At 43.8% G+C, this 14,253-nt stretch overlaps 1 protein-coding gene and 1 long non-coding RNA gene across 4 annotated transcripts; both read left to right on the top strand.

The window, feature by feature from the left end:
• Positions 1-901: 901 nt before the first annotated feature.
• LOC144388354 (uncharacterized) lies at positions 902-4,743 on the top strand. Its single transcript, XR_013452688.1, has 4 exons — positions 902-1,078; positions 1,735-1,873; positions 3,079-3,190; positions 3,307-4,743. It is a non-coding gene; the product is annotated as an uncharacterized LOC144388354 (long non-coding RNA).
• An 80-nt stretch (positions 4,744-4,823) lies between these two features.
• odc1 (ornithine decarboxylase 1) lies at positions 4,824-9,817 on the top strand. 3 transcript variants are annotated; one of them, XM_040199538.2, is made up of 11 exons: positions 4,824-5,223; positions 6,051-6,200; positions 6,409-6,542; positions 6,790-6,963; positions 7,095-7,267; positions 7,367-7,583; positions 7,690-7,773; positions 7,899-8,061; positions 8,153-8,268; positions 8,366-8,580; positions 8,778-9,817. In XM_040199538.2, the coding sequence occupies exons 3-11, from the start codon at positions 6,441-6,443 to the stop codon at positions 8,914-8,916; spliced, it is 1,383 nt and encodes a 460-aa protein (XP_040055472.1). In that variant the 5' UTR covers positions 4,824-5,223; positions 6,051-6,200; positions 6,409-6,440; the 3' UTR covers positions 8,917-9,817. The 3 variants fall into 3 exon arrangements, with proteins under 3 accessions (XP_040055472.1, XP_040055473.1, XP_077945238.1); XM_040199539.2 differs by having other exon boundaries at positions 4,994-5,223; positions 6,051-6,254; XM_078089112.1 differs by having other exon boundaries at positions 4,994-5,223; positions 6,051-6,542.
• The last annotated feature ends 4,436 nt before the right edge of the window (positions 9,818-14,253 follow it).

Raw genomic sequence — 14,253 nt, 5'->3', positions numbered from 1 at the left:
TGACTAACGCATTGTGTGGAGTTTTTTGTTCAATATAAACTGAACTAGACGTGTTTAATATGAATAAAAAGGGCCGGAGTTTGAGATGCTGAGACGCCAAACTCGTCTTTACCTCCATAGGGTCAACGAGCTACAAGCTATGATTGTCCTGTCACTTTATATACAGCTAACTACATCAGGATCTGGGATCAGAAATGCATGGTACAAAGTCTTTACAGGCTGAACAGTTATCCAGGTATTTGAGACTTGCACCAGTTTGATGGTAGAATAGATTGAAATCTTTTAGCAAACTGCCATTTGATCGCTCTTCCTTGTCTTTCACATTGCTGTGGCCATGACAACTGGCAACCAGGTCACAGGAAGTGGGTCAACCGAAGCTGACAGTCACAGAGCCAATCATGAAGGCAAGGATGTGTTATTTGATATGCCCGGCCCTGTATGGCCAGCCATTATGTAACCATTGTGGACACCTCGTGGTTTGAGATTTGCTGAGACGTCTCGTGGAATTCATCACTTCCATGCAAATCCCAGCTCAATAGCAGAGGGACATTTGGTGGAGATTCGGGTTTCATTGAAAACACAAATGTTTCAGCTGGTGTCCATTGCTGTGGATCATCCACAGAAGACACTGTCAATTAACTATTTCTTGGGTAGGATGGAATGCCTTTGCAAACTATAAGAAGAAGTCTATTCTAGTAACCAGCACACTGGGTTTTCAGGATCAGGAATCAGGAAACATTTATAGGAAACTTTATTTTGGGAGAAGAATCTATAAATGAGAGTCTTGAGTGTCGCAGCAACAGCTTGAAACCTTTTTTTTAATGGTACCATGATGTGCACATTGTTAGAGAAGAGTTCCCCCGCCATCCCCTCCACCCTGTGAAATGTGCTGACACAGTCTGTTCCCAAGCATTCAGGCCGGCCCAGGGAAGCATGAAAGCTGGGCCGCTGAAAAGAAGATCCAGAGCAGACCAACTGTTGGCAACTCAACCTTGAAAGATGAAGACATGATGAGTCAGCAGAGAGCCTGATTAAACAACTCTCCTCTCATCACTCCAGGAACAGAGCGGACAAGTGGGTGAGTGGGGCGGCTTCAGGGTCAAACATGTCACTATGACAACCAGGGCTGAGCGATGTATTTTATCTGTGCAGATTATAACATGGTAGAAGTGTTTTCCTCGTGGCCTCATGGCAAAGCGATGTCATTTATCTAACACACTGAATCCATCCAGCACGCCGCGGGGAGATCACACCGTGATGTCGACAAAACACACCATATCCCCACGTTATCACCGTGCCGTTTTCCAAACTAGAAGGACACTCAGAGTGCAGACCGCCGCCAAGGTTGTCTCCAAACTCTAGACAATAACAATGCATGTAACCGCTGCCTGGATTGAAATCCGCTCCCAAAGGCTGCGTTCTCTGTTGGCCCTCGCTATGCTCTGTGATCATGAAGTTATAAATTTGACTGAAACTACTCAGAAATTCTCTGACAATTCAAATCCCAAAATAGGAGAAAAAAAACACAGGCTGCCAAAGACGGAATATATTAGTTTCTCCTCCGTGGTTGTCTGCCTGTATGTGTATGGAAGCTGCTGGAGGCTGTTTCCTCTGGCCCATGTTGTGTTACTGTGTGCTGTCTACACAGGCGGGGCCAGAGCAATTATCCACGGGCTTTGGATGATTTCTGAATGTCTCCAGCTGTCTCACGCTGTGGTAATTGTTTCCCTTAAGGACACACGATTGTGACCAGGAAACATTGGGATCTTTTATCTCCTCGTGGCAAACCGACATTCTTCACGCCCCTGGAAGCTCTCTGATGACTCCGGCTATCAGCGTCCACGTGGTTAGGAGATGTTGGCATCGTCTGATGGTATGAGGTCCCTTTGCTGAATCCTGAACCAAGTGAAAGAATGTATTCTTTCTAACTGAATGTCATGTGGTTTAATTCACAACACAATTGAGCGGTATAAATAGTAGTTCAAATCAGATCTTTAGCCTTGATTGGGCTGCGAAACAGCTAGAAGGCTGAAGAGGACTGTTGGCTGCACACACACGGGGACACACCCGCCTCACTTGTTGAACCATCAACCCGTACTGGTAAACGGCTCCCCGCTGCCTCTATGATCCAAGCTCCCCAGGCTCTACTAATCATTTTATTGTAATTTTTTTTTTTTTTGTAAAAGCGAACGTAGGTGAGCATAAAAGTGAGCGTAGGAGCAAGTCATGAAAGATTTAACCGTAACAGAAGGCAGACACACTCTGACTTCCGTTTCACTGAAGTGGCCCGTCTCTGAGATTAGAAGCGCTTTGAAAAGAAGAAGCAACACTTTCTTCCTCATCGTGTAACATGCTTCCCATGGCCACAGTGGCCGCTGCTCCAACAGAGACAAAGGGGAGGCCAGAGTGTTTCCTCAATTTCTGGAAAGTTCAAATTGGGGCTTTTTTCTAAATTCTGCAATTTCTCTATGTGTGTGGTCCAGAGAGTGAGGACTCGCATGTAGAAATAGATTAACAAGAAGAGTGGTCAATGTGGTCGGAGTACAGAGGAATCAGGAATGAGCCCACAAGACCAAACTTTCCATTTGCTTCCTTTTTTAAGGTATTGCCAGACACTACAGAATTAAAGTGTGTGTGTATGGGGGGGGGGGCTGAAACGTCACCAGAATGAGAACTTTCTTGTTTTCCTCCTCTCGGGTATACTTCCACTGACCTTCACAGCCACAAGCCACCAGTGTATTCAATGACATTTACCCTCTGCTCTTTTGCTCTTTTCCCCCGAGGTATCAGTCACAGAAATTCTCTTAATTCTTGTTTGAGGCGCTGCATCTCCCTCTCATAACAAAACCAGAACTTAGCATTGAACATTTGGTCATATGGTGCGAAAGTGTTTTGATTTCATGTGAAGGAGTTTTGGCTTGCTTTGCAAATTTGAAATCGCTGGCTGGTCTTGGTTCGGGAGCAGGCCGGTGCTACGGTTTCACATTTGAGTTCATTAGGTTGTTTGAGCGTTACCACGCTGTTAGGGTCTTTCCCCGAATGAAGTCACATTGACCGCACTGTATACAATAACCACAGGTAGCATCTGCTTGGACTCGGGTTTCATAAGCAGCTTTCTGGACCAGCAGGAAATGCTCAGGCACAAATCGAGGTCAAGCCTTTTACAAACACGTGACGCCGACTCCAGTAAGTAAGTACCAATACACGGGACTACTCTTGAGGCGTCACCGGGTAACTTCAGCTTGGTTAAAGTAAACAACCCAAGTATGTAACCCATTTTCTGTCTTTCTATTTTTTTCCCTGCAGAAACAAAGATGACACGGCGACGTTGTCATGAAACGGTGGAAGTGACCGTGACCTAACAAAGTGACCTAGCAAAGTGTAGAAGAACACAAAGCCAGATGCAGCGGTACACATGACCCGTAACACTGCACTGTATCTTGTGGGTCGCCAACAACAATCCTCATCTTTGTCTTTGGCGAGGCCACGGAGACGTGGGGGGGAGGACACAACAGTGCACAGTAGCGATAACAGACGGTGCACATAGAGACGAGAAGAGGACATTATAACAGGGGGAGGAGAGGGGCATTGTTGTGGGTCTTTTTTGACAAAAACAGTTCCAACAAAAAAGGAAGTGATTGCAGTCTAACACGGGGGGGTTCTACATCTAAGATGTGTTCTGGGATCTCGTGATTTGCAAACAAGGCAGATGAACATCCGTTGAAAATGAATTTGTGAATGTGCGGGGCCCACTTCCTGACGGACGGGGATTGAGTGCGTAGGACGTGTGTCCTGTTACACGGGACAAACGGCATGAAATGTGTGAAAACGATTGCAGATGATGTCATTGCACAACGTTCCCGTTTAACCTTGCTTCAACGTTCTGATCAGGGCAGAAAAGGCCTACACTTTGTTTTTTAACAATTAAACTGCTCGGAAAGTATGGCTTGACTCACCGGGGCCTGCAAAATGTTTGCATTCTTTCCCCACTGTGCAAAGTATTGACTGCCATCTTGATGGAGGCTTCACGACCTGGAAAAGATATTAAGCTGAGCGCGCAGATATGTGGTCCTCGTGAAGCCCTAAGGTCCGGACGTTAGTGGCCTGGAACCCATGCTTGTGCAACATTTCCACGTGTAGTCGAGGTCACACTAACCAAATTCTTCATTTTCCTCTATTTGGTAATGTCTCTCTTGTGAACCAAATGTCTTTGAAAGCAACCTTTGGACCATTAGACTGCAGCAAGGGGAAATATCAATGGGACAGGAATTTAAGGGCTCTGGGTAAAATGGCATCTTTCTGCTTGGAAGCATAAGAAACCTGTTTTTCTTCTTTTAAACCCCTGCATAGTATTCAGTATTTTACAGAGGCAGTTGTTATTTTAATCGTAGCAGACATTTATCTGTAAGGATAAATATTATTTGTACACCTACATGTATAGAACTAGGCTATAGAGGAGGGTTGGGTCTGTAACACCTTTGACATCTCTAAGTCAACTCGTGACGACCTTTCAATCCCATGAAGTAGGTGAATAAGTCAAATTGAGACTGAGCAGACTGCCATGGAGACATGGAGGTAAGAGCCAGACAGTGGTGGGAGTAACACAAACACTGGGCAGGCTTCTTCCATTGCTGTACTGTGGATCAGCTGAAGCATTAAGTTCATCTGAGGTCCGTAGTAGTATGGCAGCACCATTTGCTGAATGTTTGGACTCGAAAGAAATAAAACTTTGAGTGAAATTAACATTCCTTCATTCTTTTATTTTATTTCAGCGAGGTAAGTAAAGGCGGAGAATGAGACAGAAACTTATAGGTAACGTTTTCACACGAGGAGTGTATTACTAAGGTCAGACAGTCGTGTGAATGTTTGGGTTTTAGGGCCCTGCCCGAACAGTAGCGAGACGTTTACGAAAGGTCCGTTTGACCGCCTATCTTCCGGGCGAACGTGTGTATGCAGTGAAATTATCCCGCCCGTCCGTCTTTCTGCGCCACCCCCCCCACCATGTGGACGAGGTGACGAGACAAAACCGGTTCATACGTGGATGGGAGGCCGGTTTCAGCTGGCTGCGTTGCTGTAGCAACGAGCTCTCTATAAATACCGTCGGGATCCTTTTACCGGCTTGCACACCAGTCTCACCCACCACGGAAGCGACACAGCCAGCTTAATTTTTTTTATCCCAGCATTCTGGTCTAATGGACACACTCTTTGTAAATGCTTTTCAAGGTAAGTTAAGGATGTTCGATGGTAAACGTATTTTAAACCTTTACGTTAAATGCGTCTTGACGTTAGCTAACGGTTATTAGCTTGCTAAATCGTTTATGGCGGCTTAAGGAGGACAATGAAATACGGGTTTTCTATTTTTCACCGTAATTTCAGTTTACTACAACATTTAGTCGATATTAATTGTTTACGCTACTTCCCGGTACGACGTATCAAATCAAAAAGTAAGCAAATCTTGTCTAGCAATATTACCTTAATATATAATAAGAATACCTTGATAACCAATCCACATAACGTTAGCCTGTAATATGGACTTCAGACATGGGTGTGTTTGCGCCACGTTGAACACGTTTTTTCTTCACCGTTTTTAAATTGCGTGTGCTCTACTAAACCACGTTACTATTAACTTCAGTGCAAATTCGCCTCATGGAACGACGAGGTCTAAACGGAACCGGCATAGTGACGTTGTCCTCGTATGTCGTTCACCGATTGGTTCATTTATGTGCCTCTCTTTTGATGTTTTAAGGCGGGTCTTCTTTGATTGGATTACATCTGCGCTGGGCGGGGTTTAACACTTTGTGGGACTACTCCCCGCAGATGGCGTCTACTACCGTTACTCATGACTCATGACATAGTTATAAAATGGAGCGGTATTACAGACTTTGTATGGGCATCTCGGAAGTCTGTTCCTCTGTAAACGAATTAAACCGGTTTTAAGAAAATAACCGCCACGTTGTGTTGAATTGATTTATATAAACATAAAAATAGACTACACCTTTTTATTATACGTGTAGATGGTTATTTCCTCTGTCAAATTATTTTGTTCACAGAATCATCAGTCTAGAAAGACTCACACTACCTACTCAGCAGGCCCGGGCCTTGAGTTGTATTTGAAGGGATTTAACTTCACTGGTGAGCCGCCTTGGCTTCTCTGCACCTGAGAAACCACCAACTCTATATTCCATCTCTTTCCTATCCAAGTAAGTGTGTTCGCTGTCCCACCGTCTGGATTTTATCTTGAGTCATGTTGGCAGGTACGACTGACAAAATTGTCATTCAATTCAGTGATGCGTTAAGAGAATTTCCTTTACATTCCCTTGTTTTAGCCGTTCCCATATAAATTGGGATTAAAACATGTATTAAAGACACACTTTCTCAATGCTGAAACATAATCTCTCCCTCTTTCAGTTTACTTGTGACTAAGAGGACTTCTTGTGACCATGAACACTTCTACTTCCACCGAGTTTGACTTCTCTTTCTTGGAAGAGGGCTTCTCTGCCCGGGATATTGTTGAGCAGAAGATCAACGAGTCATCCACCACGGTGAGCATCCTGTGTCGACATTGTTTAGTGGATAAACAGAATAGTCCCGCTGGGTTGGCTGATGAATATAAACAGGATGCACCTGTCATCCTATACCAGTGTTCAGGTTACAGGTATAGCATTGAGTGAATTGTATGCCCTTTACCTAACATTTAAAACCTTGTTTTGTCCTTGTTTGTGTATCACGCACTTCTATGACTGAAGATGGTTTTGTTAAACGCACCTGTTCCTCTATTTTTGCCCACAGGATGACCGGGATGCCTTCTACGTCTGTGACCTGGGAGATGTGCTAAAGAAACATCTGCGCTGGGTGAGGGCCCTGCCTCGAGTCACTCCTTTCTATGCCGTCAAATGCAACAACAGCCGGGCCGTGGTCATGACCCTGGCGTCCCTGGGAGCCGGCTTTGACTGTGCAAGCAAGGTGAGTTTGGACACTTCCTGTAGCACTAGATGTTCCAAGAATAACGACACAACAAAGCCGTTGTGGCAATAAGCTGAAATGGCACTGGCGGGTCTTGTTACTAAATTTTTCTCTCCCTCTTCCACCTCTAGAATGAGATTCATTTGGTCCAGTCTCTGGGAGTGGATCCAAGCAGAATCATCTATGCAAACCCCTGCAAGCAAGTTTCTCAAATCAAGTATGCATCTGCCCATGGGGTGCGGATGATGACCTTTGACAGCGAGGTGGAACTCATGAAAGTGGCCCGCTGTCATGAAAATGCCAAGTGAGACATTTTAGCCGTAACAGATTTTGGTTGATATCTCAATTATCTGCACATATTTTTTTCCTCCTCCACTAACCCATACTCCTGCTACCTGCCCAGACTAGTGCTGCGTATTGCCACAGATGACTCAAAGGCAGTGTGTCGCCTGAGTGTGAAGTTTGGGGCCCCACTCAAAGCTTGCCGTGGTCTTCTGGAGTGTGCCAAGAAGCTGCAGCTCGATGTGATCGGCGTCAGCTTCCACGTCGGCAGTGGCTGCACCGATCCGCAGACCTACAGCCAGGCTATCGCCGATGCCCGCTGCGTCTTCGATATGGGGGTGAGTTGTGACAGACGTGCCCATGCAACTGGATATAAGAAAGGCAAAATGATTTAGGGTTTTATGCAACGTGATTAACTAAACATCGGATTTTTGTGACCTCCAGGATGAGCTTGGCTTCAACATGGACCTGTTGGACATTGGAGGAGGTTTCCCCGGTTCTGACGAAGCTGAACTCAAATTTGAAGAGGTATCTTTCTTTTCATTCTTATTTATTTTCAATTCTGTCTGTTTTTGAATTAAAACAGGACAAATAAGCAGTGGTACTAGCTCATTGTTACCATTTTTAATAGAATGTTGTTATTCTTTTTGTAGATCACCGGAGTGATCAGCCCGGCCCTGGACAAGTTCTTTCCTGCTGACACTGGTATTAAGGTGATTGCAGAGCCAGGGCGCTTTTATGTGGCCTCTGCTTACACCCTAGTGGTCAACATCATTGCCAAGAAGGCCATCGTGGACGACGAGTCGGCCTCTGACGGTAACAGCCATAATCTAGGAGGACATATTTATTTTGATAGCATGTGTGTCACATTTCTCAGTATTAAGACGTTATTTTCTGCTTTCATCAGAGGAAGACGAAGGGACCAATGATACGACTCTGATGTACTATGTCAATGATGGAGTTTATGGATCCTTCAACTGTATACTCTATGACCACGCTCACTGTTTGCCAACACTACTTAAGGTAAGAGAAAGTGGCAGATCTACTCAGCCAGGTAGCTCAGTGGAAGGTGAATCAAAGGGTAACGGTTTGTGTGTCTCCCCTGTCTTTGTACCAATAGAAGCCAAAGCCGGATGAGGCCATGTACACCTGCAGTATCTGGGGCCCGACATGCGACGGCCTTGACCGCATCGTGGAGCAGTGTGACCTGCCTGACCTGCAGGTGGGCGACTGGCTGGTCTTTGACAACATGGGCGCCTACACCGTGGCTGCCTCCTCCACCTTCAACGGCTTCCAGAAACCAGACATCTACTACGTCATGTCCCGCACTGCCTGGTGAGGACCACTTGCAACTTTTCATTTGTGTTGTGCGATGGACACTTTCTGGAGTATTTTTTTCATTTCAATTGTATTTATTTTGAGGAAAATAATTACATTGAGATTTGGATATAAAAGAGCACTTTCATCAATTGTGAGGATTTTCAGTGTTTCTTGAGGACAGTCTTAACTTGTATCTGCATCGTCTTCTCCAGGCAACAGGTGCAGAGGATCTGTTCCCAGGGCTTGCCACCTCCTGCGGAGGAGTCCTGTGTGTTGGATGTGCCAGCTTGCTGCGGTCGAGAGAGCAACTTGGAGCTGCCCACTAAGCCCTGCCAGGCCCACGTGGTTTAAACACATGCTGTACATCACAGCAATCTTCTATGGATCAGCACCCTTTGGTTATTAATTGTTGAAGTCTTATTTTTTCATTTTTCCCAAATGTGCATCAACATTTAAAGGCCAGTAACTTGCAGGAGAAGGAGAGGGACCAGCTGCTGCAGAACTGTCTGTGTTCTGTATGGAAGTGTTCTGTATTACTGGAGTAATCAAGAAAGCATTTTTCCTAACTAACACGTGCAGGTAGATAATCTTGTTTAGTTGAAATCTACTCCACTGAATTTGACCTGTCCCTGTAAAGCTCACACCATGGCAAACGGTGGAAAAAGCCTTGTTAACATTTGGAGTCACATTCCTAGGTAGTTACAGGGTTGGTTTAATTCCTCAGAAATGGCTGCTATGTTTATATTTACATTTTCCATGATCTCCACTACTGTACAGAACTCCTCAAGATGTCAATGTTTCAAAAAACGCACCAAAAAATAACTTTGTATTGATAATTGTAGGAAAACATCTGCATGTCATAGCAATATGTAGTGTGTGTGTGTCCGGGCACTGAAGTGTGAGGCATTGAATGAATCAGACCGCTTAAGGTGCACACATTAAGCATCCTGTTATTCCCACATTTGTTCTGCTCCCCTCACAAAACAGTTTCCACTAAATAAACATGAATTAATACTTAAAACGCAGGGACTCGAGACACAGACTGCACCTCCCCTCTACTCCACCTTTAAATTGTTATTTGATTTCTAATGTCTTGAGTCTGCTTTGATATGATTTAAGAACAGGTGTGAAAACCATGTATTTGAAATGGATACGAAAGAGATGGGATTGCAAATTCATAATGCTTTCCTATGGAAACTTTTTTTGAAGTTTTGTATTTTTTTAATAAATAAAGCATTAGGTGCAGAACCAACATCTGGCTGTGGTGTGTTGTGTGTGTGACAGGAAATAGACCACTTGTAAAGCAAAATGCATCGTGAAACGACAGGATATTGTTGGAGCTCCATCTATTGTTTGCAGCAGGAAGTGGTTAAGACACATGGACTGTCCCTCTGTTCTCTTCACTCAACTCGGATTGAGACACGCTAACTGCTCAACACTCACCTTTTAAACAAACCTACTCAAACAGCGCTCATCATCAGATGTGGTTGGGAATGCAACTAATTCCGCAGCTCAGTCCTGACCTTTCTGGAGTTTACACAACAGCAACTGGAATGTTGCAGTGTGACTTTGTCTTTTGTTTGTGTGACAGTTTTCCGTGACATCCCATTCAAAACCAGTATCAATAAGAATATATTTTCTATTTATATATTATATATAATTGAGCATTTGATAAAAATGATAAAAATTTGATTGTAATAGTAATTTCAAAGTAACACCATTCTAAGGTGAACGTGGGCCAGATGTGTCCCTGTGTATCAGTACTGTGTGACTGTGAAGAAAGTCAAGATGGCCCCTAGGACACCAATAGGGGACATGACCCTGGCCTCCAGCAGTCCAGACTGGGAGCACGCCCCCTTGTGGCGTCTGACTGTACTCTGGAGTGGATCTGGGTACTGGACTGGCTCAAAACCTGCAGACACCTCAGGCCTCGCCAGCACGAAATTCAACATCACAGTAACAATTGCCAAGTTTAGCTGTAAAGACATGCGACCCGACAATGTGGTTGAAAATCCGGGGTTCTGTAAATTGATCCAAACATTGTGTAATCATTGTGTAATGTTTACATTGAAAATAGCACTTGATTCAAATAAAAGGTTAATATTTGCCATTAATTGTTGTTTGCTTGTTTATAATATCCATAATTAATTTAAACCTGATTTCCTTACAAGAAACAACAGGGATCTCGGAAACTTTGCCTGCACTGTCCAGTAAAGTTACTGAATCGATTTCAAGTCACTGAATCGAATCGTTCTAAATTAAACCAGATCGTCCATGAATCGAATCGCAATCATGAATCGCGATTCGAATCGAATCGTTGTTAAAATGAATCGTTACACCCCTAGTAATCTGTCTGTGGCCAATATCTCATCTTTGTGTATGAGATGTCCAACAGAAGAGGCTTGGTCTGTCCGCAAACAAAACATTTTTACTGTTGACTGTATCCAATTCACCCCTAAAATCTATAATGCTGAGAATGCTAAAACGTTTCCACTTCCTCAATAATGTGATCGGTCTATTTACACATTAAGCTTGATATCAAGATCAAGTGATTGTCACACTTGAGCAAGCCCTCTTTTCTTGGCATTCAATTCAATTCATTTTATTTTGTATACATGCAACATCCTGTATCTCGAAACCCTCACATCGGCACAGGAAAAACTCGAAAATCCTCAAAACGAAAACCTGTGAAGAGTGAAGAAACCTGAATCAGAAAAGGATCTCTCTCCCAGGATGGACAAACTACAATGGATGCCATGTGTACAGAATGAACAATGTAAAAGATGTATAATACATTCAATTCCACTCAGAAATTATTAAAATAATTCTGAGTAGCAAGCCAGGCGTACGGTAAGACCACTGCAGGGACAACCACCATCAGATAGAACCACCATCATTTCTGTTGAAGCATAAGCAGCATTACACTAATAACATACCACAACACACCTCACCAGACTGTCATGTAGCTCAACTTAAGACCTACCTTTCATTTGTATATTAAAAAAATAGTGAACTAGTGACCATGTCTAATTTGTAGAACAGTAAAACAGTAAAGTAAACGGTAAAACAGTAAAACTGCCTTTGAGGTCTGTCTCTCTCTCTACTTCTCTCTCTTCATTAAACACGACAACCGTCAGTAAACAGCTGGACAAGGCTTTGAAATCATGGATTTCGTGAGTTTTTTGTTTATTTTTTAGGAAACGTCGGACCAGTTGCAACGTAATGTTTTCAGCGGCGCTTATGACGCGGTTAATTTACCACTAAACAACGTCGGGGGATTTCACAAACACTGTCATCACCTGTGTGTCTGACGCTGCAGCCGTTTGGCGCTCTGCGCTGCACGAGCACTAAGCGGAGGAGGAGGGAGGGGCGGGGCTTGTGAGCGCCGCGGAGCGTGTTGGGGCGAAATTCTCACAGGAATAAATCAATCAAATAAATGCCCCGTCGGATACCAAAACACATTTGGGGGGAATTGACGACAGAAAGAGTAATTGTTATTCTTAAATATTGATGAATGAAGAAACAATTGTGCTCCAGCAGAAGGGGCACTTTTCTTGTCCAGGGCAAATGGGCAGACGCACCACTAGGGGTCTAGCTGTGCACGTGCCCGGATGACATCCGGCTTTTTGAAACCAGGCAGCTCGTTCTTCGTGGAGACAAACCTGAGAACCTCCCCAGCTCTGCTAATGCCGGGCAGTCTACATGGCGTCACTGAGGTGGACCACGGATCGGTTGCAATCCATGTTCTGTTGAGGCAATTTTTAATAACTGCTTGAATATTTAAAAATCATTTGAGTCCAACTTACAATTTTAAACAGTTCCATTTGATATCTGGTATACTGCAGTATTTTTAAATGGCGTGAGGCTTTTTGACCGTATGACAGTATGACAAACATTTCTTATGGGTCTGAAGTTTGCAAGGTCAAATTCTAGTGTATCATTCGTTTTTTCTATGAGCTCAATTCGAAATCAAGGGTTGTTTCACGAGTTATACTCAAATAATGACTTCCACGTTTCAATTCAATTCAATTCATTTCATTTTGTATAGCCCAAAATCGCAAATTACAAATTTGCCTCAGAGGGCTTTACAGTCTTTACAGTACACATACGACATCCTCTGTCCCGAAACCCACCATCGGCACAGGAAAAAATAAAAAATAAATGAAAAAACCCTTCCAAGAGGGAAAAAAGGGAAGAAACCTTAGGGAGAACGTCAGAGGAGGGATCCCACTCCCGGGATGGACAGATTAACAGTGCCTCAGAGGGCTTTACAGTCTGTACACATACGACATCCTCTGTCCCGAAACCCACCATCGGCACAGGAAAAAATAAATGAAAAAACCCTTCCAAGAGGGAAAAAAGGGAAGAAACCTTAGGGAGAACGTCAGAGGAGGGATCCCACTCCCGGGATGGACAGATTACAATGGATGCCATGTGTACAGAATGAACAATGTATAATACATGCAATTCCTATGACAGAAATGATTAAAGTAATTGTGAGTAGTAAGCCAGGCGCACAGCAGGACCACTGCAGGGACAACCACCATCCACAGAAGCCTGTGGAGAGGGAAAGCTCAATGACTTTAGGAGAGGGTAATGTTGGTTTATGATTACAGTAATATGATTAATATCTAAAATAATAATGATGATGATGATGGCAGCAGCCGGCGTCAGCAGGGCCACGGCAGGTGTCAGGACCAGGGTCCAGAAGGAACTACGATCTACGGAGACCTGATAGGGGAGAAAGCACAAAAAAAAAAACGTATGTGCATTATTGTGCGGAAAACCCGGCACATGAGCTCCGGAGAAAATGGTATACAAAACATACATTGTCGGTTAATACATTTTTAATCGGTTAAATTCTTAAGGTCATTTAATCACCCCTAGTTTATGTTTTGATCAGAGTTGTGATTAAAGGTTTGGGTGGGCCGCAAAAGATTTTCAGATTTCAAATTGGGGCGCGGCATTCTTGAGTTTGGCAACCGCTGATATGGTATCAAATGCAGCACTAAGGTCCAGCAAGACAAGAAAAGAGATGAGTCCTTGGTCCAATGCAAGTAGAAGATCATTCGCAATTTTCACCAGTTCTGTTTCTGTGCTATGATGCACTCGGAATCCTGACTGGAAATCCTCGAACATCCTTGACTTTTGTAGAAAGTCACATAATTGATTTGCGACAGATTTCTCAAGGGAAGAGAAGGGAAGATTAGAGATAGGTCTGTAGTTAGCCACCACCTCTGGAGCAAGAGTAGGTTTCTTAAGAAGAGGTTTAATTACAGCTACCTTGAAGGACTGTGGTACTGTCAACAAAGACAGATTCATAATATCTGATAAGGATGTGCTAACTAAAGGAAAAACTTCCTTAAGCAGCTTGGTCGGAATCGGATCCAAGAGACAAGTAGAAGATTTAGACTTTGAAAATAAAGAAGTCAGTTGATCAAGTTTGATGGAAGAGAAAGCATCTAAACAGGCATCAGGGCCCACTGCTGCATCCAAAGTTCCTACATCTGAGGACAGGTCGGCACTGGTTGAAGGCAGGAGACCATCAATTTCCTCTTTGATAGTCAGAATCGTATCATTGAAGAAATTCATGAAGTCGTTACTACTGAGGTCCAAAGGAATACACGGCTCGACAGAACTCTCTGTCAGTCTGGCTACAGTGCTGAAGAGAAACCTGGAGTTGATTTA

The sequence above is a fragment of the Gasterosteus aculeatus genome, chromosome 15, assembly GCF_964276395.1.
Source record: "Gasterosteus aculeatus chromosome 15, fGasAcu3.hap1.1, whole genome shotgun sequence".
NCBI lineage: Eukaryota > Metazoa > Chordata > Actinopteri > Perciformes > Gasterosteidae > Gasterosteus > Gasterosteus aculeatus.
The sequence above is the reverse complement of the archived record's forward strand: the minus strand, read 5'-3'. Positions and strand labels throughout refer to the sequence as shown.

What these genes read in the sequence shown, in the direction of transcription:
- odc1 (XM_040199538.2), top strand. Translation starts at nt 6,441, where the DNA reads ATGAACACTTCTACTTCCACCGAGTTTGACTTCTCTTTCTTGGAAGAG. An exon ending in TCAACGAGTCATCCACCACG is followed by an intron (nt 6,543 to 6,789) that starts GTGAGCATCCTG and finishes TTTTGCCCACAG; the next exon opens with GATGACCGGGATGCCTTCTA. An exon ending in CGCTGTCATGAAAATGCCAA is followed by an intron (nt 7,268 to 7,366) that starts GTGAGACATTTT and finishes CTACCTGCCCAG; the next exon opens with ACTAGTGCTGCGTATTGCCA.